The sequence below is a fragment of the Bubalus kerabau genome, chromosome 7, assembly GCF_029407905.1.
Source record: "Bubalus kerabau isolate K-KA32 ecotype Philippines breed swamp buffalo chromosome 7, PCC_UOA_SB_1v2, whole genome shotgun sequence".
NCBI classification, from domain to species: domain Eukaryota; kingdom Metazoa; phylum Chordata; class Mammalia; order Artiodactyla; family Bovidae; genus Bubalus; species Bubalus kerabau.
In genome coordinates, this window is record NC_073630.1 from 96,041,698 (window position 1) to 96,068,971 (window position 27,274).

Below are 27,274 nucleotides of genomic sequence, written 5' to 3' on the forward strand. Positions count from 1 at the left end.
GCAGCTGCCACCATGGTATTCAGGGGGAGTGGTGGTGATTTCCAACCTTATTTCACAGAATCAGAATTTTAGTGCTTTGCCAAGGCCCTTAGACGTCATTTTGTCCTTAAAACGTTGCACTGAAATCCCAACATTTAGGGAGTCATGTTTCTCCTTCTCTTTAGTGATTGAAATGACTTGGAAATGGAGTTTCAGTCTGAGTATTCAAAGACATCACTCTCATTATTGTGTAACACACAAAGGAGGACAACGAAGACCGTCTTTTAAAAACTATTGACCAGTTGATTCTGCGCAAGGCTTTCCCTTCTTTATTTAAAAAATGGAACTCTGAGGCTCGTTTTCTTACCCCAAATTCAGTATCTTGAGTATAAAGCTCATTGGCAACATAGCCAGACACCAGGAAGACTTTCAATAACTAGTTTCTGGAATCCCATACCATAACTGTGGTTCTTAATTGAAGGACCATAGGTAGCCTCTGTTTCCCTGGGAAGGAAGGGTTTTACAGATGATCTCCAATACCCACAGAATGCACTGAGCATTGTGGAAGAAGTTCAGTTCAGTTCAGTCCCTCAGTCGTGTCCGACTCTTTTCGACCCCATGAATTGCAGCCCGCCAGGCCTCCCTGTCCATCACCAACTCCCGGAGTTCACTCAAACTCACGTCCATCGAGTCGGTGATGCCATCCAGCCATCTCATCCTCTGTCGTCCCCTTCTCCTCCTGCCCCCAGTCCCTCCCAGCATCAGAGTCTTTTCCAATGAGTCAACTCTTCGCATGAGGTGGCCAAAGTATTGGAGTTTCAGCTTTAGCATCAGTCCTTCCAATGAATACCCAGGACTGATCTCCTTTAGAATGGACTGGTTGGATCTCCTTGCAGTCCAAGGGACTCTCAAGAGTCTTCTCCAACACCACAGTTCAAAAGCATCAATTCTTCGGCGCTCAGCTTTCTTCATAGTCCAACTCTCACATCCATACATGACCACTGGAAAAACCATAGCCTTGACTAGACGGACCTTTGTTGGCAAAGTAATGTCTCTGCTTTTGAATATGCTATCTAGGTTGGTCATAACTTTCCCTCCAAGGATTAAGTGTGTTTTAATTTCATGGCTGCAATCACCATCTGCAGTAATTTTGGAGCCCCCCAACATAACGTCTGACACTGTTTCCACTCTTTCCCCATCTATTTCCCATGAAGTGATGGGACCAGATGCCATGATCTTCGTTTTCTAAATGTTGAGCTTTAAGCCAACTTTTCACTCTCCTCTTTCACTTTCTTCAAGAGGCTTTTTAGTTCCTCTTCACTTTCTGCCATAAGGGTGGTGTCATCTGCATATCTGAGATTATTGATACTTCTCCCGGCAATCTTGATTCCAGCTTGTGCCTCTTCCAGCCCAGCGTTTCTCATGATGTACTCTGCATAGAAGTTAAGTAAGCAGGGTGACAATATACAGCCTGGACGTACTCCTTTTCCTATTTGGAACCAGTCTGTTGTTCCATGTCCAGTTCTAACTGTTGCTTCCTGACCTGCATATAGGTTTCTCAAGAGGCAGGTCAGGTGGTCTGGTATTCCCATCTCTTCCAGAATTTTCCAGAGTTTATTGTGATCTACACAGTCAAAGGTTTGGCATAGTCAATAAAGCAGCAATAGATGTTTTTCTGGAACTCTCTTGCTTTTTTGATGATCCAGCAGATGTTGCCAATTTGATCTCTGGTTCCTATGCCTTTTCTAAATCCAGCTTGAAAATCTGGAAGTTCATGGTTCACGTATTGCTGAAGCCTGGCTTGGAGAATTTTGAGCATTACTTTACTAGCGTGTGAGATGAGTGCAATTGGGCGGTAGTTTGAGCATTCTTTGACAATGCCTTTCTTTGGGATTGAAATGAAAACTGACCTTTTCCAGTCCTGTGTCCACTGCTGAGTTTTCCAAGTTTGCTGGCATATTGAGTGCAGCACTTTCATAGCATCATCTTTCAGGATTTGGAATAGCTCAACTGGAATTCTATCACCTCCACTAGCTTTGTTCATAGTGATGCTTTCTAAGGCCCACTTGACTTCACATTCCAGGATGTCTGGCTCTATGTGAGTGATCACACCATCGTGATTATCTTGGTCGTGAATATCTTTTTTGTACAGTTATTCTGTGTATTCTTGCCACCTCTTCTTAATATCTTCTGCTTCTGTTAGGTCCATACCATTTCTGTCCTTTATCGAGCCCATCTTTGCATGAAATGTTCTCTTGGTATCTCTAATTTTCTTGAAGAGATCTCTAGTCTTTCCCATTCTGTTGTTTTCCTCGATTTCTTTGCATTGATCTGCTGAGGAAGGCTTTCTTATCTCTCCTTGCTATTCTTTGGAACTCTGCATTCAGATGCTTTATCTTTCCTTTTCTCTTTTGCTTTTCATTTTTCTTCTTTTTACAGCTATTTGTAAGGCCTCCCCAGACAGCCATTTTGCTTTTTTGCATTTCTTTTCCATGGGGATGGTCTTGATCCCTGTCTCCTGTACAGTGTCACAAACCTCCGTCCATAGTTCATCAGGCACTCTATCAGATCTAGTCCCTTAAATCTATTTCTCACTTCCACTGTATAATCATATGGGCTTTGATTTAGGTCATACCTCAATGGTCTAGTGGTTTTCCCTACTTTCTTCAATTTAAGTCTGAATTTGGCAATAAGGAGTTCATGATCTGAGCCACAGTCAGCTCCCAGTCTTGTTTTTGCTGATTGTATAGAGCTTCTCCATCTTTGACTGCAAAGAATATTATCAATCTGATTTTGGTGTTGACCATCTGGTGATGTCCATGTGTAGAGTCTTCTCTTGTGTTGTTGGAAGAGGGTGTTTGCTATGACCCGTGTGTTCTCTTGGCAAAACTCTATTAGCCTTTGCCCTGCTTCTTTCCGTATTCCAAGGCCAAATTTGCCTGTTACCCCAGGTGTTTCTTAACTTTCTACTTTTGCATTCCAGTCCCCTATAATGAAAAGGACATCTTTTTTGGGTGTTAGTTCTAAAAGGTCTTGTATGTCTTCATAGAACCATTCAACTTCAGCTTCTTCAGCGTTACTGGTTGGGGCATAGGCTTGGATTACTGTGATATTGAATGGTTTGCCTTGGAAACAAACAGAGATCATTCTGTCGTTTTTTGAGATTGCATCCAAGCACTGCATTTTGGACTCTTTTGTTGACCATGATGGCTACTCCATTTCTCCTAAGGGATTCCTGCCCACAGTAGTAGATAGTGGAGTGGAGTAGTAGTGGAGGAAGTTAGCACCATATAATAATACAGCCTAAGTCATCCAGCTTTTAAAGTATGCTAACTACCTTAGCCCCATTATCCTTCAGTAGACTCTTGAGCAGGTGTGGGGAGTGCAGATCCTGTGGGGGAGAGCAAGGAGGCCCCCCAAACCTGTCCAGTTCACGCTAGAGAAGGAACCAAGCCCTGTGTTGTGCCATTTTCAATATGTTCAATATGGTGGTTACAGAATTTCTGCATAGTTACGGGAATGCATCCTCCACTGTGAGCTTCTGAAAGCTCCTTCCTGTGTCTGGAAGAGAGTCCTTTATTTTTTCCCTCTGGGTTGAAAAGTTTTCTTGCGCGCTTGAGGCTGTCAGAGGATTGGAGTTTTGGTGTCACTTAGAGCATGTTGGTATCAGCCGCCTCTGGGAGGCGTATTTCCCCTGAACTGGGGCATCTGTAAGCATACCTGAGCTGCCTGGGAGGGAGACGGTGTGCTTTGCGAGTCACTGTGATTTTGTGGAAAGAGTATGGCTCTAGAGTTGGTAGCTTCAGTTGTGTAGAAGCCAGGGAGGGAGTGGGCACAGAGGGGTCGCCTTTTCCCCATGTGCCAAGAAGAGAGGACGGGAGAGGGAGGGGTGCCCAGGGGGTGTTGTCATGGGTTCTCAAATGTTTCCCCTCTGACATTCCAGAATGAAGAGCTTCGAAACTTATCCCTTTCTGGCCATGTTGGATTTGACAGTCTCCCCGACCAGCTGGTCAACAAGTCAACTTCTCAAGGATTCTGTTTCAACATCCTGTGTGTTGGTAAGTGACTCATAGCTTGCTGCTGAGCAACGAGTCTGACTCTTAGGTGTCGGCAGGTGACTGTCAGAGGGGCATGTTTCAGGAAATAAGGGGAATGATATTTTCACTCTTTTATTATCTGTAAAGCAAGATAATAATATCTCCACTCCACATATGTCACACAGTTCTTAGGTTGGCCAAGAAGTTCATCCTGAACAAACTTTTTGGCCAACTCAAAGATAGAGACATATTTAGATAAAATGCTTTGTCAGTTTTGCGGTGTTACTCAAAGTGTTATTTTTATTTATGTCACATAGTCAAGCAATGATCAGTTTAATATTGCTGTTGAATCACTTATTTTAATTTTTCATAGGGGAGGGACTTAGACCCTAACTAGACTATGTGTACTCAGTCATGTCCAACTTTTTACACCCCCATGGACTGTAACCCACTTGGCTCGTCTGTCCATGGAATTTTCCAGGCAAGAATACTAGAGTGGGTTGTCATTTCCTTCTCCAGGGGATCTTCCCGACCCAGGGACTGAACCCACATCTCTTGGGTCTCCTGCATTGGCAGGCGGATTCTTTACCACTGAGCCTCCTGGGAAGCCCATAACTAGACTGTAGGAAGTTGAAAGAAGGAACTGAGATACACATACACAGGAAGATCATTCAAAAGCATTTTCAAAATTTGTTTCCAGGGTTTCTGAATAGGCTGCAGTAGTAATCTCCATTGAAATCTTTTTAAAGATATGCTTCTACCTACTGCAGGTAAAATCTGCAATTACTTTAACCACTTTGATAAACTGAGAATACTTGAAAATTTTGCTTTTAGAGTAAAAGACAATCTTAAATCCTATTTTATACTTGAAATAAATTTTCCACCTGAATTATTGAATTAACCTTTAGTCTTTCAGTTGGAATCTGAAATTGATCTCCGTTTATTCCTGGTAGATAAATGGGAAAAGGCCAAAGAGATCTGACTTAAATGTTTACATCTCCAGTATGTTTTATTCATAGCCTTTAAATGTGATGTATTGGTCTATGCTTCTGGTCTCAGTATTTTTCTTCTTTAGCCATATCTTTTTTAAACCAAGAGGAGGAAGGTAGGAAAGAAGGTGGAGAAAAAGAGGAAAGTAGAAACAGGACTCTCCTGTTGATTGGAAGCAGACGTGTCCTTGAAATAGATCATGGCCTTTCCTTCAGCTTCCCTGTCACTCTTGATGGAGGACCAGGCTGCCCAGCAGTGAAGTGGCTCGGGCTACACTGTTTCATGGCTATTGTCTTCTGGGCATAGACTTCAAGACAAACTAAAAGGAATTCTACCTGTAGCCAATATGTATTCTGTATGTCTCCTCCCTACAGTAAGCTTAGCAGAATGTACCTGACTTACTTCTCTTGTCTAAGTAAAATGAAGTGAATTTAGCAGAGAATTCAGTGGAAGTCAGTTGTTGAGAGGGAGGGGTAGATATCTTTCTTTCTGAAAATCTTCGAGAGGGGCATGTTGAATGTGGCATCTGCATGGGTGTTGAAAGCCACTGCCAACCTGCCCCCCAGCCAGCTCACTGTTCAGCGTTCTGGCTCGAGCACCAGAGAGGAACATGAGCAGAGCTGCCAGTTCTCCTTGTTTCTGTTTTCCCCACATTAAAATTCAGCAGGGGACCCCCTGGAATGGCAGCTTGCTCTACAGAGTGGCATAAATGAGTTGTCTTTTCTCTTCTGCTAAATGCTCATTGCAGAGCAGAGCGATTCTTCATTAGCATAGTGATTTGTTGGCAATTTGTTGATTTTTCTATTGAAAAGTATGCTAAATTGTAGGCCAATTACTATTCTGGCTTCTCTTGTCTGTCTCCCCCAGCCCTGCCTTCAAAATCAGCTTCTAGAATGCATTTGAGAGTTACGCTCCAGCCCCTGCTGTCTGGTCCAGTGGAACCAGACTGGAAGGATCTGGTTTGACCTGGTTTGTGCTATGCAAGTGTTGGCTCGTTGGCTCACCATTGTGTTACTAGTGCAATTAATGATACTAGTTGGAATTCCTCACACGACACATCCATGCTGTGCTGTTGCCTTTGGAAAGCAGCTGGTATTCTGATTCTCCTGGGTGGGTGATGATTCCTGAGATTCTTAGGTTTTTACTCTGGTTCCATTCCTGGTTGTTATTTAGTCACTAAGTTATGTCAGACTCTGAGACCCCTTGGACTCCATTCTTAACCACGTTTAAAATTAGTTTTTCACTTACTTAATATTATGAGTGCTAAGTTGCTTCAGTCGTGTCTGACTCTTTGAGACCCCATGGACTGTAGCCCGCCAGGCTCCTCTGTTAATGGAATTCTCCAGGCAAGAATACTGGAGTGGGTTGCCATGTCCTCCTCCAGGGGGTCTTCCCGACCCAGGAATCGAACTCACATCTTTCATGTCTCCTGCATTGGCAGGCGGGTTCTTTACCACTAGCGCCACCTGGGAAGTCCATTATAATGCATGTATGTGTGTTAGTCACTCAGTTGTGTCCAGCTCTCTGTGACTCCGTGGACTGGGGCCCCCCAGCCTGCTCTGTCCATGGGATTCTCCAGGCAAGAATACTGGAGTGGATTGCCATGCCCTCCTCCAGGGGATCTTCCCCACCAGGGATTGAACCCAGGTCTCCTGCATTGCAGGCGGACTCTTTACCATATGAGCCACAAGGTTGCTCTAATATAATGTGTATTTCTAATTAAAAAATTACAAAGTATCCCTACTTTTCCTCTCCCACCCTCATTTTCATTCCACAGAGATAAAACTGTAGAATCCTTCTAGAAACTTCCTACACTTGGAAATTATTTTCAGAGGCTGAAAACAACACCAGTTATTATTTTACAGCTTTTTCATTAATTAATTTTTATTGGAGTGTAGTTACTTTACAATGTTATTAGTTTCTACTGTACCCCAAAGTGAATCAGCCACAGGTATATGTATCCACTTTTTCTTGGAGTTCCTTCTCATTTAGGTCACCACAGAGCATTGAGCATGTCAGTTTTGTTGAAGTCCAACATGTGTCTCGCAGGGCTAAAATCAAGGCCTCTGCAAGGCTGTGCTCCTTTGTGGAATTCAAGGGGAGAAGACACTTCCTTTTTTACCCTCTGCTAGAGGCTGCCCACATTCCTTGACGCTTGGACCCTTTCCTCCATCCTCAGAGCCAGCGGTGCGGCACCTCTCTCTGACTGGTCTTGGATTAGGAAATTTTCCACCGAGAATTGCAGAAATCTAGTTTAAACTGAGTTAAGGCTCTTCCTCAACCCCAAAACACATTGCAAAGGTCCTATACCGCGTTGTGTAATTAAGAACAGCCTGATCTAGGAATTCAAAGAGCATTTCCAGGGCTCCGTCTCCAGTTTCCGATCCTGCTCGCTTCTGCGCGGCCTTTCCTGTGTTTGGGCTTTTTCTTCACTGAGGTGGTATGGCCGCTGGTGGTGTCGCCAGCTCAGCAACCTCAGGGGGAAGAAGCAGCCATTCCTGACACAGCTTCTTCAATAGTCACGGGATTGTCTGATCCACCAGGCCTGAGTCATCCACCCACCCGAGGTGGGAGATGGGGTTTATCTACCCTGAAACACACGAGGGTCCCCGAGGAGAGGAGACGTGGGCAGAAGGCAGGCAGAGCATGGGGAGACACACACTGGGCAGATATAAACAGGTCTCTCGTGATTGGGTAAGTGCTGTTTTGTTTTGGTTTTATACAAATGAGATCATGCTGTTCTGTTTTTCACATTTTCCTTTTTTTACTTCATAGTAAGTCCTTCCCTTCCTTCTCTGCCCGTATATCTAGCAGTCCGGGTTCTTTTGCACAGCACTTTGGAGCCATTTGGTTGGAATGAGCTTTAGTTCTTTGAGAAACAGGGGTGTCAGCATTAAATGTACTTATCTTCAGAGGATAAGACATATCAAATCCCTTCACAAATACTTTACAGCAAAATATCTGTAGAAGAAGACAGTTCTCAGTGTCAATTAATGTTCTATTTCTAAAGTAAGAGTCTACGAAAAGCATTCTAGTTGATCCAAATGTTTTGACAGCCACTTAGAGAAGTGGGTGTCATATTTAACTTGAGTATCCATGCTACTTTCTCTTCTCCTTGTCATCCTACTGTGCATTTATGTGTTTTACACAGTATGCGCACCCATGGTGTTTACAGCATCATTATTTTGGGTGAAAGATATGGAAGGAAATTAAGGACTGAAAAAAAAAGTTATGATCCTAGTAAGGAAGCTGATGTTTTTCTAAAAGGTCTTAGAATCGTAAGTTTGTTTTGTGGCAAGAGCCTACAGGTTGCAAAGAGAGAGGAAACAAACCAGGGCAGAAATTAATCCTGGTGTGCACTTAGTTTAGTTTTAGAGGCACTGAATTAAATATTGTTAGAGCCTCTCTCTCTCAGTCATGGAGAGAAGTATAACAGAGAGCAGGAGAGTAGTGCTCACTTAACTGGGAAGAGAATTCTTTTTTTTTGGCTGCACTAGCTCTTCGTGGCTTTTTCCAGTTGCGGCGAGTGGGGGCTACTCTCCAGTTGCGGTGCGTGTGCTTCTCATGGCCTCTTTAGCTGTGGAGCATGGCCTCTAGGCGTGCGGGCTCAGTAGTTCTGCGAATGCACTTAGTTGCTCCGCAGCATGTGGAATCTTCCTGACCAAGGATCAAACCCATGTCCCCTGCATTGGCAGGCAGATTCTCAACCACTGAAGTCAGGAAGAGAATTCTTGATGCTAAATCGGGTATCAAACAGCCATGGGTTCATAGTTCTCTTACCCTCCATCTTGCCTGTAACACACCAGTTTATCCCCAAAACTGTACGTCAGTTTAAATAAAGCATTTCTTTCTTAAACTTTAAACTTTTTATTTTGTATTCAGGTATAGCCAATTAACAATGTTGTTCTAGTTGTGGTAGGTGAACAGCAAAGGGACTCAGCAGTACGTATACTTGTATCCATTCTCCTCCAACACACCTCCCATCTAGGCTGGCAGGTAACATTGAGTAGAGCTCCATGTGCTGTACAATGGATACAACCTTGCTGGTTATCTGTTTTGAATATAGCAGTATGTACATGACCTTCCCAAACTCCCTAATGATCTCTTCCCCCCACCCTCCCGCAACCATAAGTTGGTTTTGTAAGACTGTGAGTCTCTTTCTGATTTGTAAGTAAGTTCATTTGTATCATTTCTTTTTAGATTCCACATATAAGGGATGTCATACAATATTTCTCCTCTGTCTGACTTACTTCACTCAGTATGACACTCTCTATGTCCATTGATGTTGCTGCAAATGGCGTTATTTCATTCTTTTTAATAAACTTTTCTTTCTTATCCACACTGTATTTCTAAATTAGTACCCAGCCTTTTTTCACAATTCAGAATTTATTGATCGTTGTCATTCTCTTTCTCAAATGACACCAGCTCTGTGAGCAACTACACCATTGATCCTGCTGTATGTGGTTCTTTGTGCACCTACACAGAGGGATAAAATACTGCGACATCCCAGCTTTTGAAGAGCAACCAGTTCAATAGTAGGGTCGAAGTAAATCAATAACACATTTTGAAAGTAGAGTTTTAGAAAATAAGTTCACTGATTGTTTTGAGAGAATAGCAGAAGAGAAATGGGAAGCAGACGAGTTTAAGATCATTTTAGCTAAGGCAAATACTGTCATCATTAGCTGTGGAATGTTGCAATCAGATCTTAAACGTTTTTATCCCAGCTTGCTTTTCTAGGAAAGGGTGTAAGTGTTTTAAGGGTGGAATGAATAAATAAATGAGTAAAGATAAAATTAACCCCAGAAAACAAAGTGAAGGTTGGAGTCAGAGCAAAGCCGGCAGATCTGCCTGTAGCAGTTGATTCTCTCAGGAACACATTCATCTCTTAGCTAGTGTGGCCAGAGCATGGGAGGCCCAATCAGTCTATGGATATTTGTTAAACACATATGTGCCAAACACAAGTTAAACATTTAATGAGGACAGACTTATAGAACTATAAAGTAAAAACAGGTTCCTCCAGATGAAGCACAGTTTACCTGGAAAAATCTCTCTTGTAAATTTTCAGAAAAGACATATGTGGCTGACCCTCCATTTAAACCTGGGTTCCTGAGCTTCCCCTACTTGGGGGTCATTGAGGCATGCGATGCTGAGGGTCATATGCAGGTCTTCCAAGTCCCTGGTGGTATTAGCTTCATCAAACGGGATTCTATGAGGAGTTAAAATAAGACAACATAACTCGCTGATTATCTGGCTCCATCCAAGAATAAAACCTCGACTGTTTAGAGGAGACAGACAGACCTTCATTCACAGCTATTTGAGTAGATATAATAATAATTATCCAAGTAGCCAGTTTTGGCAATCAGAGTAAAAATGCTGAATCACCGATCAACTATTTGTAATTACCTTCTAATTAATAATACGTTCCTCTGTGCTCTTTTTGTTTTCCTTCTTTTTCTTTTTAAACAGTGTCCAGCTTAGAGCTTGAGATTTATGTAAGCCTGAGAGGAGAATGGAAGAGGCAGACCTGCCTGCCACTGTGCTGTGTGTCCAGCTTACCAGCACTGGCAGGAGCAGAGGAGCAGAAGCCCCAGATAGCACTTCAAGAGTAAACCTCCAGTTACTCTAACAACTGTTTAGGCAGATGACCTTATCACAGAATAAACAACAGACTCAGAAAAATCTACCAAAGTGGCAAATCCCAGTATAAGTCATCACTATGACCACTTTTCAGTTACTTTTTATGGAAGGCTTCCTCGGAGCCAGGTGTTCTGAGATGTTTTAGAATTGCTGTTAGTCATTAATTGTCTCGAAATATTGTTGCGGTTGTTGGGTTTGAGTTGGAACCTACACCAGGTAGGCTTTCAGTTACTCAATTCAAAAGAAGCCTTTTTGCTCTTGCATGTCCTTAAAAGTATAGAAAATGCCTTCTTTTCTGAGGCTAGAGATAGACCTCAACAACGAACACATTGAAAAGCTCTCCTAGTTCTCTAGAATTCCTTTTATTCCCCAAACTGTCATTTCTTCGTGAAATACTTTTGGTGACTTGCACTGCTGCTGGGGTAGCGGTGTCTAATTAGGGCTCTTAAAAGCACAGAGCGTAGAAATGGAAAGCTAAGCACTCTGAAATTTAGAGGAACAGTGGTTTTTCCAACCCGTTGATTAACCCTGTGCTATAAGTAGGGCCTGGAATGCTAATTGTTCATAATGTCCACCTTAATGCAAATAATTAAAATTATGTTGCCTTAAAAAAAGCATCATATTCTTGATTCACATATGCTTAACTAATTCTCAACTTAGTAAATGGTAATTTCATTGCTGTCCAGGTAACCTAGAATTCTTGCCGTGTAAATTGTAGTGTTTATTGCTGTGCTGAGGGAAAGAGATGGAAGGAAGATGAGCCACCTTTCCACTGTCAGAACCTTGACCTTATAAAGGAAATTTTATAAGGTAGCTCTGCTGTTCTTCCTTTGTCTTTACTCTGGGCTTCTCTTGTGGCTCAGCTGGTTAAGAATCCACCCGCAATGCGGGAGACCTGGATTCAATCCCTGGGTGGGGAAGATCCCCTGGAGAAGGGAAAGGCTACCCACTCTAGTAAATTCTGAAAAGAAGTTTGCTGTATTGAGAAAAATACTCATGTACTTAAAATGACTGGAGTACCTTCAATACTGAATTGCTGTCCAGATTCTCTGTATCTTATGAGTGAAAACCCTGTTTTGTTTCTGTATCCATTACTTAGTAACTTTATTTTGCTCAAGAGTTATTTTGTTAAGTTACCAATCATGGCTATGAGCTTGTTGAGCATTAGGAAACAGAGCCTACTTTTGATTATGTTTATTGATAGGTCTTTTTGGTTAGAATATTAAAGAAAGTAAGGAAGACAGGAAGCAGTCTCAATTGCTACACAGCCAGACTTCATGGAGATTCTGAACAACATGCAGGATATCACAGAAATTCAAGACGTTTCAGTTGCTACTGTTATTTACCATTTTATCCCCAGCACCTGTGCTTGTTACACAGTAAATACTGAAGTATTATAAATGAATGAATTTCAGATACTAACGTCTACTGTATCTGTCTGCTCTCTTTCTCCTATATGCCTGGCTAATGGTCTGTCAACATGTCTTCTGTTTATTTATAGCCTCATGGCATCTGCTTATTCACTTCTCTTAGTATATCTTTTCTTTCTTGTGCCATCATGCTGTGTGCAGATTCAAAGTCCCAAAGTGAGAAGTGTGGTTAGATACACAGATCCCTGTTCAATATGGAGCATTCTCACAGTGTCATAATTGCACTTCCGTGGGTGCAGCCCTGGCGGTGCCCCAGGGGGCAGTGGGGGTAGCACTGGTCCAGTTACCTGTGGTCATTAGCAAGGTCCAAGGAATAAACTATGGTCTTGCTTGTAAGAGGAAGGTGGTCATGGCAGACATGTAAATACCATTCCCATAATAGTAAATCAGAGTCTGGTTGGTATTCAGTCATGTTGCAGATCAGATTCTAAGCTATGGCAGCACACCATATCCAGCCCGTTCACTGTTGTATTCCCAACACTTGGCACAAAGCTGGAAAAGATACTGGCTGAATGAAGACTGATGAAGGAGGAAGTTCTTTGATCTTAGGTGTATCAGGTCCAATGGGTAAAGCTGAAGAGTTGGGCAAATGTTCTTGACTAACTTTTATTCTACAAATGAATCATGGTAGTCAGCGGCAAACCACAGAAGGCTTCTAATTAGAGAAAGCTCAGTTACAGAGAAATTCCGTTCTACTTCATTTTTGTACTATGTTGGAAAGCAATGAGTAATACAGAACTTCTAATTAGTAAGTGGATTTTGTCTTTTCAATGGGAAAGTTGCCCTAAGGCTGCCAATCCCAGAGCTCTTTTTTTCTCGGATAGAATTGCCACCTTCCTAAAAGGCATTACAGCAACCCTCCCTTCAGAAGCAAGATATTGTCCCTAGGAACATCATGGGATTGAGATTTGTTGAAAGGGCTAGAGTATACTGGTATGTTTAAATTGAGCTGAAAATCTAATTGGGGAAATTTTCCAAATTTTGTTTTAAAAAATGCATTCCTGTAGATAATGTTTCTTGATTTCTACCCCCACACACTCGGCCACGGCCACAGAAGTGGGTGGGTTCTTTTTCATTGCCAACTGTTTTTGACTCAAGAATTAGTATCAAGAGAACGTTTTTCTTGGCTTTATTTTAAAGATGAGGTTAAAGTTCTCCATGGCTCCACATTTGGGTCTTACCATTTGATTGGTTTAGTATAATACCTGCCACTCTGATTTGCATATATTAGAGGCTCAGTGAAGCCTGATGACTTGAACTATAATGTGAACCAATAAGGCCATCGTTGCAGGTCATTTAACATCATTCAGTTCCATTGTCACAAACATCGGCCTGAATAGCAGGGCATCTAACAAATGCTTGCCGTCTACTCAATAGGGAAATGCAAACGGAGATAATATAAAGGATTCTCACAGATTCATAACCATACCTGAAAATATTAGGCAGTCAGTTTTCTCTGTAACAATGTCGGAATTCGTTGAATGTAGGTGTTAGAACCACACAAACCCGAGTTAGAAACCTGGCTTTGCCATTTAACAGTATGACTTTAGACAAGTTACTTAAACCTTATCTAAGCTTTAATGCCTCATCTATAAAAGGGAGGAAACAGTAGCACTTATTCCACAGGAATTAGTACTAGGGTTTAATGAGATAGTACATCGGAAGCTCTTGTCATAGGACCTGGTAGAAAGTAAGTGCTCAGTAATTGTAGCTGGGTTTGTTATTTTTGTTGTTATTTGTTAAGAGTGTTGTTTTGAAAAAAATGTAATTCTTTCCCACATTAGATGGTATCAGGTAATTCAATATAAATGCAATCAGTCTCTTACATTTTCCTAGTAACAGAAACTCAGCAAGATAGATTTTTTTTTAAAGTACTATATTGATAATTTTGCATGCCAACATTTAGGGAAGGAAGAGCTACAGTTTATGTCTTTGAAATGACCACAAACTGACCACAGGCAAGCTTTTAAGTTCTGTTTCTCTATTCAGAGGTAAAAAAGAGCATCTTGATCTATAAGTTCAAGATCTCTGCTGAATGGTTTTTGAAATCCATTAAAGCATTTCTAGGGAGGTAGTCCATAGATCACACATGGAAAGAGCTATTTTTTTGTGTGGTGGGATATCTGGTGAGACTGACTTTTCAAAAATTTTTTCTAACATGATGATTTAAAAAAAAAGAAAAAAACACTCCTGCTGATGTGAACTGAGGTCTCGGAGGCATTGACACCTTCTTTGATTTCTCTCTTGTGATCATGCAGGTGAGACGGGCATCGGCAAATCCACGTTAATGGACACGTTATTCAACACCAAATTTGAAAGTGACCCAGCGACTCACAATGAACCAGGTGTCCGGTTAAAAGCCAGAAGTTATGAGCTTCAGGAAAGCAATGTGCGGCTGAAGTTAACCATCGTTGACACCGTGGGATTTGGAGATCAGATCAATAAAGATGACAGGTACATCTTGGGATTTTGTGGGGATGTAAATGAATGAGGAGGTAACAAGACTCCTCCTGGGTAAATGCAAAGACTAAATGTTCGCTCGTTGTAGGGCTTGGTCTCCTGTCACCTAAAAGACATTGTTGTCCTCTGAGAAATTTTCTTAGAATGTTCTTGAGGTCAGAATCAGCTGATGTAATTGATTCCAGCTAGTATGAGCAGGAAAGGGATTTGTTAGAAGGAATAAGCTAGCTTATGATATTTTCCCGGAAAAGTCATGGAACCAGGTTTGGGGGCTTTCCCATCTAGAAAAGCAGTCTAGAGAAACATCTGGGGTTAATGGAACTCCTGCCACAAATTACTGTATATATTTGGCACCTGTGATGCTGGGGACAGGTCTCTAGAACCTCCACTGAATCTGTCCCTGTTAACTGAATGCCTTCATCACCACTTGCAAGAAGAACCCCTTTCCCTGTGTGTGGCCTCTGCCTTGGGGGACATGCCCCCTGCCTCCAGATCTTGTATGGCTGCAGCTACTTGGCAGAAAGTAGGCCACATCTGAACACAAGCTGTAAGAGGGTCTGGGGAATGTGGTTTCTGGTTCGTTTTTTGTTGTTGTTGATGTTGTCACTTTAACTCTGCCAAGAAAACAAAACAAAAACCAGGCATTAAGAAGTAAGAGGAGTTTGGAATGAGCATCTGCCCTGTTCTAGGGCTTCGCAGGTCGCACTAGCGGTAAAGACCCTGCCTGCCAATGCAGGAGGTATGAGAGACACGGTTTCGGTCCCTGGTTGGGAAGATCCCCTAGAGGAGGAAATGGCAACCCACTCCAGCATTCTTGGCTGGAGAATCCCATGGACAGAGGAGCCTGGCGGGCTTTAATCCATAGGATCACAAAGAGTCAGACACAACTGAAATGACTTAGCATGCATGCAGGCGTTCATGCTCTCCTAGTCACTGAGACAGATTGGGATATTTGACTTAATCCCCAAATTCCTATAGCTCTGAGTGAAAACTTGGAGTCAATAATGATTTTGCCCAAGAAACTAGAGCCCAGGATCTAGTAGACCCAGGTTGTGGTCTGAATTCTGCCAATAACCAGCGATGGGTCCTTGGCAGTTTTATCTCACTCTAAGAGAATGACACTAGATACTCTCAGGTCTCAGAGTGGGATCTGCACACAATCTCTCTTCAGGTGCGGTCTAAGGAAGGGCGCTGTGAATGGCTGAGCCTGGAGGAGGGGTGTGGTAATCATAGGGGGTAATCCTGTATTTTGATGGCTTTGGCAACCAGGGGTATCCGCTCCTAAAACCCAAAGTGAAGAAAGCATGTTTGTGAAAGCTCAATGGGAAATATCGTAGCTGATTTCCAGCCGGCACAGGATCTTAATATTGATGCTGGAGCTGTGGTGTGAGCACTGTGGCTCCTTTGTGCATTGTCCGGGTCTTCCTGTAGGCTGCTCACAGTTGGGTGGCCTGCTGGGTGCAGAATGGCCACATTGAGTCTGAATAATGAGTGTGGTCTCAGTGGAGCCTAGTGAGGAATTCAGATCATTCTCTATCCAGTGAGGGTTTGTTAAGCTAACCAGATAATGTATTTATAACAAACGTCTTTGTCAGTGTAGAAAACAGACATGTTTAACCTGCTTAAGAAATAAAATGTCTTTTTTTTTTTCCTTCAAAATTTTGATCCTATAGTTTATATGTAGACAGAAGCTATTAGCAATAAGTCAGTCTTGCTGGGCTTAGTCACTCAGTCGTGTCCGACTCTTTGTGACCCCATGGACTGCATGCAGCCCACCAGGCTCCTCTGTCCATAAGGATTCTCCAGGCAAGAATACTGGAGTGGGTTGCCATGCCCTCCTCCAGTGGATCTTCCCAACCCAGGGATTGAACCCAGGTCTCCTGCATTGTGGGAAGTTTCTTTACCAGCTGAGCCACCAGGGAAGCCCAAGAATACTGGAGTGGGTAGCCTATCACTTCTCCATGGGATCTTCCCAGCTCAGGAATCAAGCTGGGGTCTCCTGAATTGCAGGCAGATTCTTTACCAGCTGAGCCACCAGGGTAGCCCGTAAGTCCATCTTATGTATTCACTAAAACTGGTTGACAAAACTTCACCTACTTATAAAGTAATACTGTGAAGTTTTATTTTTATAAAACAAACCTTCTCAATTGATAAAGCCAAGCAAGTTCTACTCTTTGAGTTTCTGTAGTCCTTATTTGAGGGAGGTGTTTAAGTTTTAAACCTTCCTGGTTTGCACCCATGCATTCATCTCAAGATCACTCATCTTCTTCACTAATCTTTGAATCCCTTATGATTATTTTAAATATTTATGTTCATTCTCCAAAAAAAGTTTGAGAAAGTTAAACTGTCCCAGACCCAAAGATAATTCTAGAAGGAGGCTTCCAGAGACATTTTTGTGCAGTTACAACTTAATGGGAATAAGACAACCAGAACTTTAAGTTACAGTCTGTTTGCTTAGGGCTCAGACACTTCATTTGTATCATACCAGGTTTTGTTTCTTTGTTTGCTTCATTTTCCTCTGAACTGTGTATGGTATATGTGTGTGTGTTCTAAAGAGGAATTTTAACCATTTTTTAAAAAATCTAGAGCTGTGTATTGTCTAGATACATTTTAACTGTCTCTGATATAAAGATGTACCCATAGTAATGACAGAGAAATATTTAATGCATGCTCTAGCTGAGCACTGAGCTCTAGTTTATCTATAGAGCAGTTTATATGCTCTTCAGTAAACATTGGCCTGGAATAACAGGAGCAATTGTTAGACACAGTAAGAAAGATTTTATTTTGCATCTGTCAAAATGGACTATCTGTACATTGTGTGGAGTGGGGAACAGCTAAGCACAGCTCCTGCAGCTGAGCAGTTGCTCTTGATTTATGACTTCAATTCCAAGGAATGATGGAGAGGGTCTTGTCTGAATGCTGTGTGTGATGCTCAGTAGAACAGATGAAGAGAAAACCCTGATGACAAGCAGAAGAGCACAAGTGCATTGTGGGAGCTGGGAAGCAAGCCTGGGGGCTCCTGGTCCTCGTGTGGTCAGGAGGACCCATCGAAGCAAGGCGGGTCTCCGTCTCTGACCTGTGCAGGTTTCTCCCTGGGGTTGCGGAATGCCAGGCGTGTGCACTGCTTGATGGGCAGGCAGCAGCCGGACTTTTTCGGGATGCCTTCTGGAGGGAATGAGAACCATCCTCCCGCATTTTGCTGCTGAGATTCCTTGAGCTATTCCTGCTCGTCATCGCCCCAGCGCTGCCACTGCATTTTTTACTTCTCCTTTAAATGGCGACTTCCTACCCTTCTGGTGGGTTTTCACTCGCCAGCCCTGAGCAGCAGGTGGCCAGGACAAGGCTGACCCACACATTTGCAGCTGGAGGCCTCTTTAAGAAAATTTCTGACTCATTTGGATCAAATAATAGTTTCCAAGGAGACTTAGAAGAGAGGAAGTGTGGTATTAACCTAACCTAGATACCAAATATTTTTTTTTTCTTCTGAAATTTCTTGACAGCTATTGCATAACCTCTTTGAGTGGCATTTAGAACTCTGTGCTCCAGAAGGATTGTTGACACTGTTGACTATAAACCCAAATGCCTGTTGTTTAAAAAAAAAAACAACACTACTCATTCAGATAGGGCCTGCTTCCATCAAAAAAATTGGAAGTGGGGTATGCATTTTTGTATCAGTGTGTAAACATATGCGAAGAGATGTGTTGTTTCTCCAAACCCATGATTATTTTTACTACTTTGAGGATTAGGCAAGCTTTTCTGCCATCGATGCAAGACTTCAAGAATGTCCCAGTTTGTTTATGTAGGCTTTGGACATGTCAGCATTCCTGCATCACTATCTGCCTTGGACCAGGCTAGCTAGAAGGAGGCAGGAAGAGAGGTCTGGTAAGGTTTCCTGTTTTGTTTAATAGCATGATTAACTCTTCGTGGTCTAAGGACACTCTTGTTCTGCTGTCTCTACTATTCAGTGAAGAAGGAAAGAGGTCTAGAGGAGAAGGGAAATCGCAATCTGCTATAGTAGATTCTTCTACTGGAAGAATTCTTCTACTTCTGCTGCAGAATGTATATTCTGCATATTTAGGAGATGGGAGAATGTCAGTAGCGTCTTACAAACTATGATGATAGCACAAAAAGCATGGCTAATTCAAGTCCACTGAGAGACTCCTGAAACTCGCCAAATCTTTATCAGAGTTATAAAGTGGTAATGGAGTGGTCTGTTTGATCTTTAAATTCTGTCTTAGTCACACTTTCTGGTAGAGGTAGTAGAAGGATAAGGAAAATTAGCTTTGGCTAATAGATAGCAAGAGAGAGGAAAATACATGGCAGGTATCTGTTTATCTGTTCATATACAAAATAGAGAGTCAGTCCCTGAACAATGGCATGGGCTATTTTGCAAGCATGATCAATGGGTACCTTGGGTGGCTAGAAAACTTTGTATAAAATATTTTTTCCCATCACTCTTAGGGTCAACCACTGTCAATTTGTGTGTGTGTGTGTGTGTGTGTGTGTGTTTTTTATGGCTGGATATTTATGGGGGTGAAAAAAGAGTGGAGGATAAAAAGGGATATCCTCATGCCTTAAAAGGAAATTATGTGAAAACGTACGACTTGATTTGGTTTACCTGCCTCCTTTCCTCTGCTTGATATGGCTACAATCCAAAGAAGTTTGAATTGGCAAAACCAGAATATAAATAGGTACCCTCGCTATAAAAATGGAAACTAGCAAAAGGCAAAAATAAGGATGAAATTTCCTTATTTTATGACTTTGAGTGTAGATCACACGTGGACAGGAGATGGAGAGAGGGCAGGGGTTATTTGAAGGATGTGAAGGGAGAACAGAGCCACTAGGCTGACTTACTATATGCACCAAGAGAGGCTGTTTCATCAACACAATGAAATCTGGAATGCAGGGAATAGTGATTTTGGTCAATAGTTTTCCTGAAATACATTTATTTGTTTATAATGCTCTAGAGGCTAGAACAGATGGGATCTTGTGCTTGGCTATGGGTGGGAGGTATGCTCTGTGTGATCAGTCTCTGGGTTGAACCTAGGATTCTGATTTGGCCAGTGGTGTGGATGGAGATGCCATCTGCTGAGCTAAGGAATACAGGCTAGTAGGGTTTGGGGACAAGACGAAGTGTGATTTTGGGCACTTGGCTAAAAGAGCAAGTGGAAATATCTGGTAAGCAGTTGGATGGAGTGGTCTGAAACTTAGGTAAGAGATCTGGTTAAGTGAAACAGAAGACGAAATGTGATTTTCCAAGGAAACCGCATACAGGGAAAAGAAGGAGATTGAAAAGATTGGCCCAAACTCCTAAACAGGGGAAGGCGGCAGGAAGCCTGAAATGTAAGCGGAGAACCACAGATGGCTTTGGAGATGCTGAATCCAGGGCAGAAAGCGTTCCTCACTGGAAAAGGAGAGGTGCAATGCCTCCCATAATCTTGGCGGAACAGAATCAAGACCAAAGGCAAAAAGGAAATTACTAGAAAGAAGAAACATTCTTGGACCACTGTTGGGGGAGGTGCTAGGAAGCTGCAAATCAGGAACTGGGGGGACAGGAAGGAGCAACTACCATGAGCTGCTTTCCTCCCTTCCGGGCTCAGAGGGTGCTGGGGGGTCCCTGGTTCCCCGAGCACTTGCCTCGGTGTCAGAGGACCCGAAGCCCTGGCCTTGGACCCACAGGGCATGCGTGGGCCTCGTTGAAGTGGCCTGGGCCACTGCCCTACAGGGCATGAGTCAGTGGCAGAAGAGTTACCATGGGTCTAGGTCAGTACAAAGTTCCTTTTTCTTTTTTTTCCCCTGTCTTTTTTGAAAACTGAGGCTTGCTTTTCTCTTATTTGTGGTTTGTTAAATTACTGTGAAATAGTTAAATCTCACACTTTTATGTGCTAGTTTTTTGCATATACTAGCTCACTTATTTGTCACATTAGCTCTGATATAGGTGATATTTTTGTCCTTGATGTTACCTGTGAGGAAATTGAAACACAGAGAGGTTTAGTAACTTGTCCAAAGCAAGTTAGAAAGTTGTGGATTTGGAGTTTGATCTTAGTTGGTCTGACTTGAGTCCATGCTTCTAACTACCATTTTACATAACTATCCTATCCTAATAATGATTATTAATATTGTTATATAATACCTGCTTATATTTTAAAAAATTTTAATTTATGTATTTGTTTATTTTTTTGGCTACAGTGGGTCTTTGTTGCTGTACGAGAGTCTCCTCTAGTTGCCGCAAGCGGGGACTCCTCTAGTGGTGGTGTGTGGGCTTCTCATGCAGTAGCATCTCTCGTTGCAGAGCACGGACTCGAGGGCATGCGGGTTTCAGTAGTTATGGCGTGGCCTTAGTTGGTCCATGGCATGTGGGATCTTCCCCGACCCGAGATCAAACCAGTGTCCCTTGCATTGTACTGGTTCTTAACCACTGAACCACCAGAGAAGCCCTACCTGCCTATATTTAAAAATTGGAACATGTAGAAGAATCTTATTGCTTGTTCATCCTTTCTATTGGAATTTATTGGGATTTCTATTATGTTAAGGATTTTGTTCAGGCACAGTCTACTTTTTCTTTAAACCTCTAGAGGCTTTGCTCAAATTGAATCAATGGATTGTAGTAAATCACCAAAGGAAAATAGAAGAAAACTTTTTTCTGTTTTCAGTTTGGGTCATAAATTTTTTTTTTTCTTTTAGGACATCTGCTGTCATCCTTATTATAAAAGATTTATAGTTCCCTTTCAGGGATTTCAGTTTAATTTATGGGTTTGCGAGTTGAGTGTTGAGAGGTTTTTATTTTTCTTAAAGTTTAAATCATTCCTCAGCAAGGTAGTAAGCTGGGGAAGGATTAACCCATTTTATTCCTAATCCACCTGTTTCATTGGTGCTGACACTGGCTTCTGAGCAGTCCCTGTGGAGACCTGGAAGAATTCGTGGCTTTTCCACAGTGACCTAATGAACTACTTCATCCCTGGAGACCATGTGGTTTATTGAATATATATCCCGCATATGCTATTAATGATAGTGTTTGTGGTCAATTCATAGAGTCAGTCATGCGTAATTATTCAAAACAGATTTGAATTATGATTTGGTGAGAAGAGAGTTTACCTTCAAATCATAAAATTGAGAGCTGGAAGGAACCTTGATCCTAATAGACCAGGCACTTCCATTTATAGATAAGGTCATGGCAAGCTCAAGGCTTTTTGAGAGCACAGAGTAGCTAGCCCTCCTCCCCGAAGGACTGGGCAGAGGAGCAGGGAGAGGCTGCCAGCCGGAGATGGTGCCACATCCTAAAACCACAGAGGAGTTTCACTCTGGGCACCAATGCCAGTCAGTTGGCAGAGCCTGTCAAAGTCACTTTACTGGGACAGATTTTGAGGCTCAGTTTTGGCCCAGCAGGGAAGAATACCACAGTCTCTTAGCAGTACCTTCATGGGTGCCATGGGGGCAGTGACAGTGTATCCTACATATTTCTAATTGCTGTTTTAAAAGGATGAATGTTAGCCAGGAGATTAAGAGGAAGAAGACCATTCCAGGTGGGGATCTATCATGAGCAAAGGCCTGGAGGCAGGTGGGAGCTTGCCATGTGGGGCAGAAAGCATGAACTAGGAAGGAGAAGGATAGGGGAGCCTGGGGTGATGTTTAGGGGCCATATGGCCAAAGGCCTGGGCTGCCAAGGTAAGGATCTTGGACTTTAGCTCTTAGAGAACAGGGAACCACTAAGGACTTTCCTGGAGGACTGTACATAGAGGTTTGAGACTAGTGACATGCTGATTTAAAAATGTATTTTAATAACCATCTTCTGCATTCTAGCTACAAGCCGATCGTGGAATATATCGATGCCCAGTTTGAGGCCTACTTGCAAGAGGAACTGAAGATCAAACGTTCTCTCTTCAACTACCATGACACCAGGATCCACGCATGTCTCTACTTCATCGCCCCCACTGGCCATTCGCTCAAGTCCCTGGACCTGGTCACCATGAAGAAGCTGGACAGTAAGGTACTCACTGCTGCTCTGGGTGCCACCACTCTCCCCTAAGATCACCTTTGTCCAGAGGCCCCAGGGGACCTCTGCTTTTGGTGTAATTTGGTGTTTTATTTTAAAGACTATTTTTTACAGTTTTGTGTGTGCTTAGTTGCTCAGTCATGTCCAACTCTTTGCAACCCCATGGACTATGGCCCACCAGGCTTCTCTGTCCATGAGTATTCTCCAGACAGGAGTCCTGGAGTGGGTTGCCATGCCCTCTTCCAGGGGATCTTTCCAACCCAAGGATCAAACCAGGTCTCCCGCATTGTAGGCAGATTCTTTACCATCTGAGCCACCAGGGAAGCTGTTTTAGGTTCACAGCAAAATTAAGAGCAAGGTGCAGATATTTTCCATAGATTCTCTGCTCTCCACATGTATAGCCCCCCATTACCAATATCCCCCCAGGATGGTGCATTTGTTATTAATACAGTCAAAAAACCTACATTGACACATCCCTGTCACCCCAAGTCGATAGTTTACACCAGGGTTCACTCTTGATATTGTACATTCTGTGGGCTTGGACACATTTATAATGACATGTAATTATCACTAAAGTATCAAATAGAGTAGTTTCACTACCCTAGAAGTCTCCACCTGTTCATCCCCACCTCTGCTTCCTAACCCTGTATTTATTTTCACTGGCTTACAGAACCATAAGGTTTAACAATATGAAAAAAATGTTTCAAAACCTCTGGATATTGGACAGAGGACAAAGCAAAATGATGTAGCTTATTACAAAGTATCTTTAGTTTATTTATTTATTTTTTTCAGGTAAGAGGTCTTCATTTATTTTCTCTTTCATGAAAAATCTGTACAATCACCACAGACGGAGTCATTGCAGAATCTTTACTCCTTCTGTCGTCCCAGCTCCAGCTCACTTTTTGCCAGCACCAACACTGGCCTTTGCAGCCCCCCTGACTTTCTTCACTCCGTTCTTGTGTTCCTTGCACTATTTTCTTGAGGTCTTGTTCTCATACAGGCCATGTCTTGCAAGCCTGTGTTTGGACTCATTCTTCTTTGCATAATCCAAGGAATGGTAGTAAATCATGCCAAAGCCAGTTGTCTTACCACCACCAAAATGTGTTCTGAATCCAAATACAAAGATGACATTTGGTCTTGGACATTTTGGACAGTTTTTCCCGAATTTCTGTCTTAGGGACTATTGCCTTTCCAGGGTGAAGGACATCGTTTCTGCTGAAGTAGTTGGTTGGTCGTGAACTTACTGGTCCGGATAGTTGCTGTGTTGTTCGTGATGGCGGCTGATCTTCAAGCAGCCAGGGAGGAAAAGAGAGCTTCAGTTCTTAAATTAGCACTAATGTGTGCTCTGTTGAGGGTTGGGGAATCAGATAGTGGAGACACCTAAAGGGTCGTAGGAAGGGTTAAATTTAGGGAGATTGAACAGTAATTCACGATTTATTTTTTTAAAGAAACTTGCTTTAAACCTCTCTTTGAAGGGTTTGTATAGGTTTGGCTTTAACTTAAAGTTTAAAAAATTTTTAAAAAGTGTTAATTCTTTATCTATGTGATAAGGTTGGTCTAATTTCTTAGATTTTAAAACAGATCTGTACCATGCGTTCAAAGGAAGTAGTGTCTCAGAATGCGTTTGACCCCTGATCTTTGCACATGTGTAACCTCTCTCCTTCACAACATTTGAGAGAGGGGCTGCTAAGTCTGACCGCATTTGATGACGTACTTGACGACCAATTTGATTTTCCATTTTGAAATAAGTAGGAAGACAATACATTGTGAAATAAAGCAGCAGCAGACGGCAACAAGAACAACCACAGAATTCCGCTCCAGTGTTTCCTCTTAGATTCTAACCTGCTTTTGAGATCAGTAACAAGTCCTAGTATCTTTACGGGGCTTTGTTGGGTGTTATTTTCTGTCCCAACAACTCTGTTTAAAGGATGCTTTCTCCCTGGAGGGACATAATAGAGACCTCTGAGAAGATCTGCCTGTCCCCAAGGCCTCTGCCTGAACCAGCCCACAGGAGGCCCGCATGCTGATACCATGCCAGGCTCCCCAGGCCCCAGCCTGCACAGGCACACTGCTTTACACAAACATATTCTACCAGCCAGAAAAGACTCCTGCAGCTAGAGTATTCTTGGGAGAATAAATAGAAACCTTCCCTCATCTCATTTGATTCAGCTGCAGTGAGCCATTGAGGGTGAGGAGTCCTGGGCAGGGGGACCCTGCTCCCTGCACTCTCAGGTCCTTGAAAGCAGGGCTGGGAGGCAGGCAGAGGGAGGTGGCTTCCTCACTGAGGCAGAGCTTGTAGACCACGTCAGGGTGATATCCAACAATAGGATTATGCTTTGTAGAGTTGATTTCAAAGGGGAAAGAAAAGGCAAATGCATTTAATAAAAACAAAGCCATCACTATAAAGCAAGTTGAACCGCTTTCAAAGGATTAATATTATTGTAGAGTAACGCCGGAGAGAATTTGAAAATGATGTTGTCAAAGGTTTGTTGGTACAAGTCAAGTGAAGAATTAAGGCAAACATATAATTTCAGAAAAGATTTCCAGGTACCATCTTATTCTGAAGAAGAGATTTTAAATCTAAATGTGCTTGGTTCTTCTGTCTACTCGCATCAAATTGGCCAGGAAAGTATGACCCTCTGCCATTTTGTGCATGTTGGTGTTAACCGAATACCAAATGTGCACAAAAGTTAGCCAATATGAAAAACAGGGAGGAGTTTGTTGCCCAGGTCCTGATTCAGACATTCACCAGTCCTCAGTGATGTCTGCCTCAGCCTCCAACTTGCTGGAGGGAGCCCATGCATGATAAGGTTAGGAGTGGGTAAAGGAATAGGGAAGAGTAGGTTTTTTCCATCAGTGGATCATCTCATTCTGGCTTCTCAGCGATTTTTGATTTGGCTGTTGGGATAAAAGGAGAAGCAAAGGAATGCGGACATGACCCGGAAAACCTCCCAGAAGTCTCTCTTTTCTCTGGCTGGGACCTCTTTCTGTTCCCTTTTCAACTGACCTGGCTTCGGTATCAGATGTCAATAGCATCTTACTGAAACCTTTGTACCAAACAGGGAGTGGAAGGAAGTTATTCTTTAAAAGTGAATTTCAAAAAATGTGCCTTATGGACAGTGTTAGGGCAAGCTGGGAGAAGAGTGGCCCACCCTGGGCTTTAGGGTTTGAGCTGGAGGGTCCTCAGGCCTTGTCCCGGGCTTTCTGCCTTTGCTGTCAAATCCCGAGCTCTCTGTATCCGATGCTCTGAAAGCGAGTTTTGTCTTTGGCACTAGGTCTCATTCTGGCACAAAGTAATCTGATAGAAGCTGGTTCTCAAGAGAATTAGTTGATGTGATTTTGAAAAATTTAAAAGTAGGTGAAACCATTTTTGTTTTGGTTAATGCTTAGATTCCCTGTTCCTAGCAATTTTCAGGTCATCAGAAGAAAGAAAGAATGCTCTCCTCATAGAGCTGAATGTTCCACTATTCTAACTACCGAAAACCTTGGTATTAGACTGTTAGAAACATGCAAAAATCAAGCTCCTAAAGTAGCTGGGAGGAGTAACAGAGGAGTGGCTGGTTACTCAAAGAATAGGCTTCTTTGTTATAGAGTAACACTTCCTTTTACACCGTAAGGAAGAATGAGGTGGCACAGAAGAGGAAATTACAAGGATGCTTTCTTTCAGTGCCAGATGGGAGGAAGTAAAGTGTTCAGAGATGGAATTAAAAGATTATCAAATATCTTCTGAATTTTGCATCTAGGTAGAAAGTGCAATTTTTAATATCTCTATATTTTCTAAGTGAAGTTGTACAATTTCCATTTCTGTGTTTTCTATATTTTATTCATTTGTCTGTTTTTCATCTGTTGGAATTAAATAAAAATGGCTGTGTTTGGTTTACAGGTGAACATCATTCCAATAATTGCAAAAGCGGACACCATTGCCAAGAACGAATTGCACAAATTCAAGAGTAAGATCATGAGTGAACTAGTCAGCAACGGAGTCCAGATCTATCAGTTCCCTACAGATGAAGAAACAGTGGCAGAGATTAACGCAACGATGAGTGTAAGTCCTCATGTAAGGACCATCCCGTGATGATGGCGCAGTGGTTTTTAGTATTCACAGAATTGTGTGACCATCGCCACAAACAATTTTAGAACATTTCCATCACCCCAGAAAGAAACCGTGTACCTTTTAGATGTCAGCCTTCTAACCATCCCAGCCATTGGTGGGCGCTTCTCAGGTGGCGCTAGTGGTAAAGAACCTGTCTGCCAGTACAGGAGACATAAGAGACTCGGGTGTGATCCCTGGGTTGGGAAGATCCCCTAGAGGAGGGCATGGCGACCCACTCCAGTATTCTTGCCTGGAAAATCCCATGGACAGAGGAGCCTGGTGGGCTGCAGTCCATGGTGTTGCAAAGAGTTGGACAAGACTGAAGGGACTTAGCACATACGCATATACAGACATTGACAACTACCAGTCTGTACATTCTTGTCTCTGTAGATTTGCCTATTGTGGACATTTTATATAAAGAAAGTCATACTGAAGCTTAGCTAGAGAATTAAATGATTTGGTGAAAGCCATCTAGTGAATAGTAACACTGAGATTTCAACCTAACCGAAATTTCAACCAGATTTGTGCTGTTTGCTGTCGTAATTAGGAGATGAGAGTAATTCCTCAGAACTGCTTCTTCCTCCTTCTGTTCAGCATATGGACTTCTCTGGATAGGGCTATTATCAATCCCTCTAGTCATCCCTACCATGGTCAG

General features: G+C 42.5%; 1 protein-coding gene and 1 pseudogene across 6 annotated transcripts in view; one reads left to right on the forward strand and one right to left on the reverse strand.

Annotated features, from left to right (window-relative positions):
- SEPTIN11 (septin 11) overlaps positions 1–27,274 on the forward strand; it is a 98,011-nt gene that overhangs the window by 47,605 nt on the left and 23,132 nt on the right. For all 6 annotated transcript variants that reach the window (XM_055588858.1, XM_055588856.1, XM_055588861.1 and 3 more), the window contains exons 2-5: positions 3,923–4,037; positions 14,332–14,527; positions 22,334–22,520; positions 26,410–26,571. In XM_055588858.1, coding sequence (XP_055444833.1) covers positions 3,923–4,037; positions 14,332–14,527; positions 22,334–22,520; positions 26,410–26,571 — 660 coding nt within the window. The remainder of the gene's footprint in view (positions 1–3,922; positions 4,038–14,331; positions 14,528–22,333; positions 22,521–26,409; positions 26,572–27,274) is intronic.
- Positions 23,422–25,562, reverse strand: LOC129657357 (40S ribosomal protein S24-like; annotated as a pseudogene).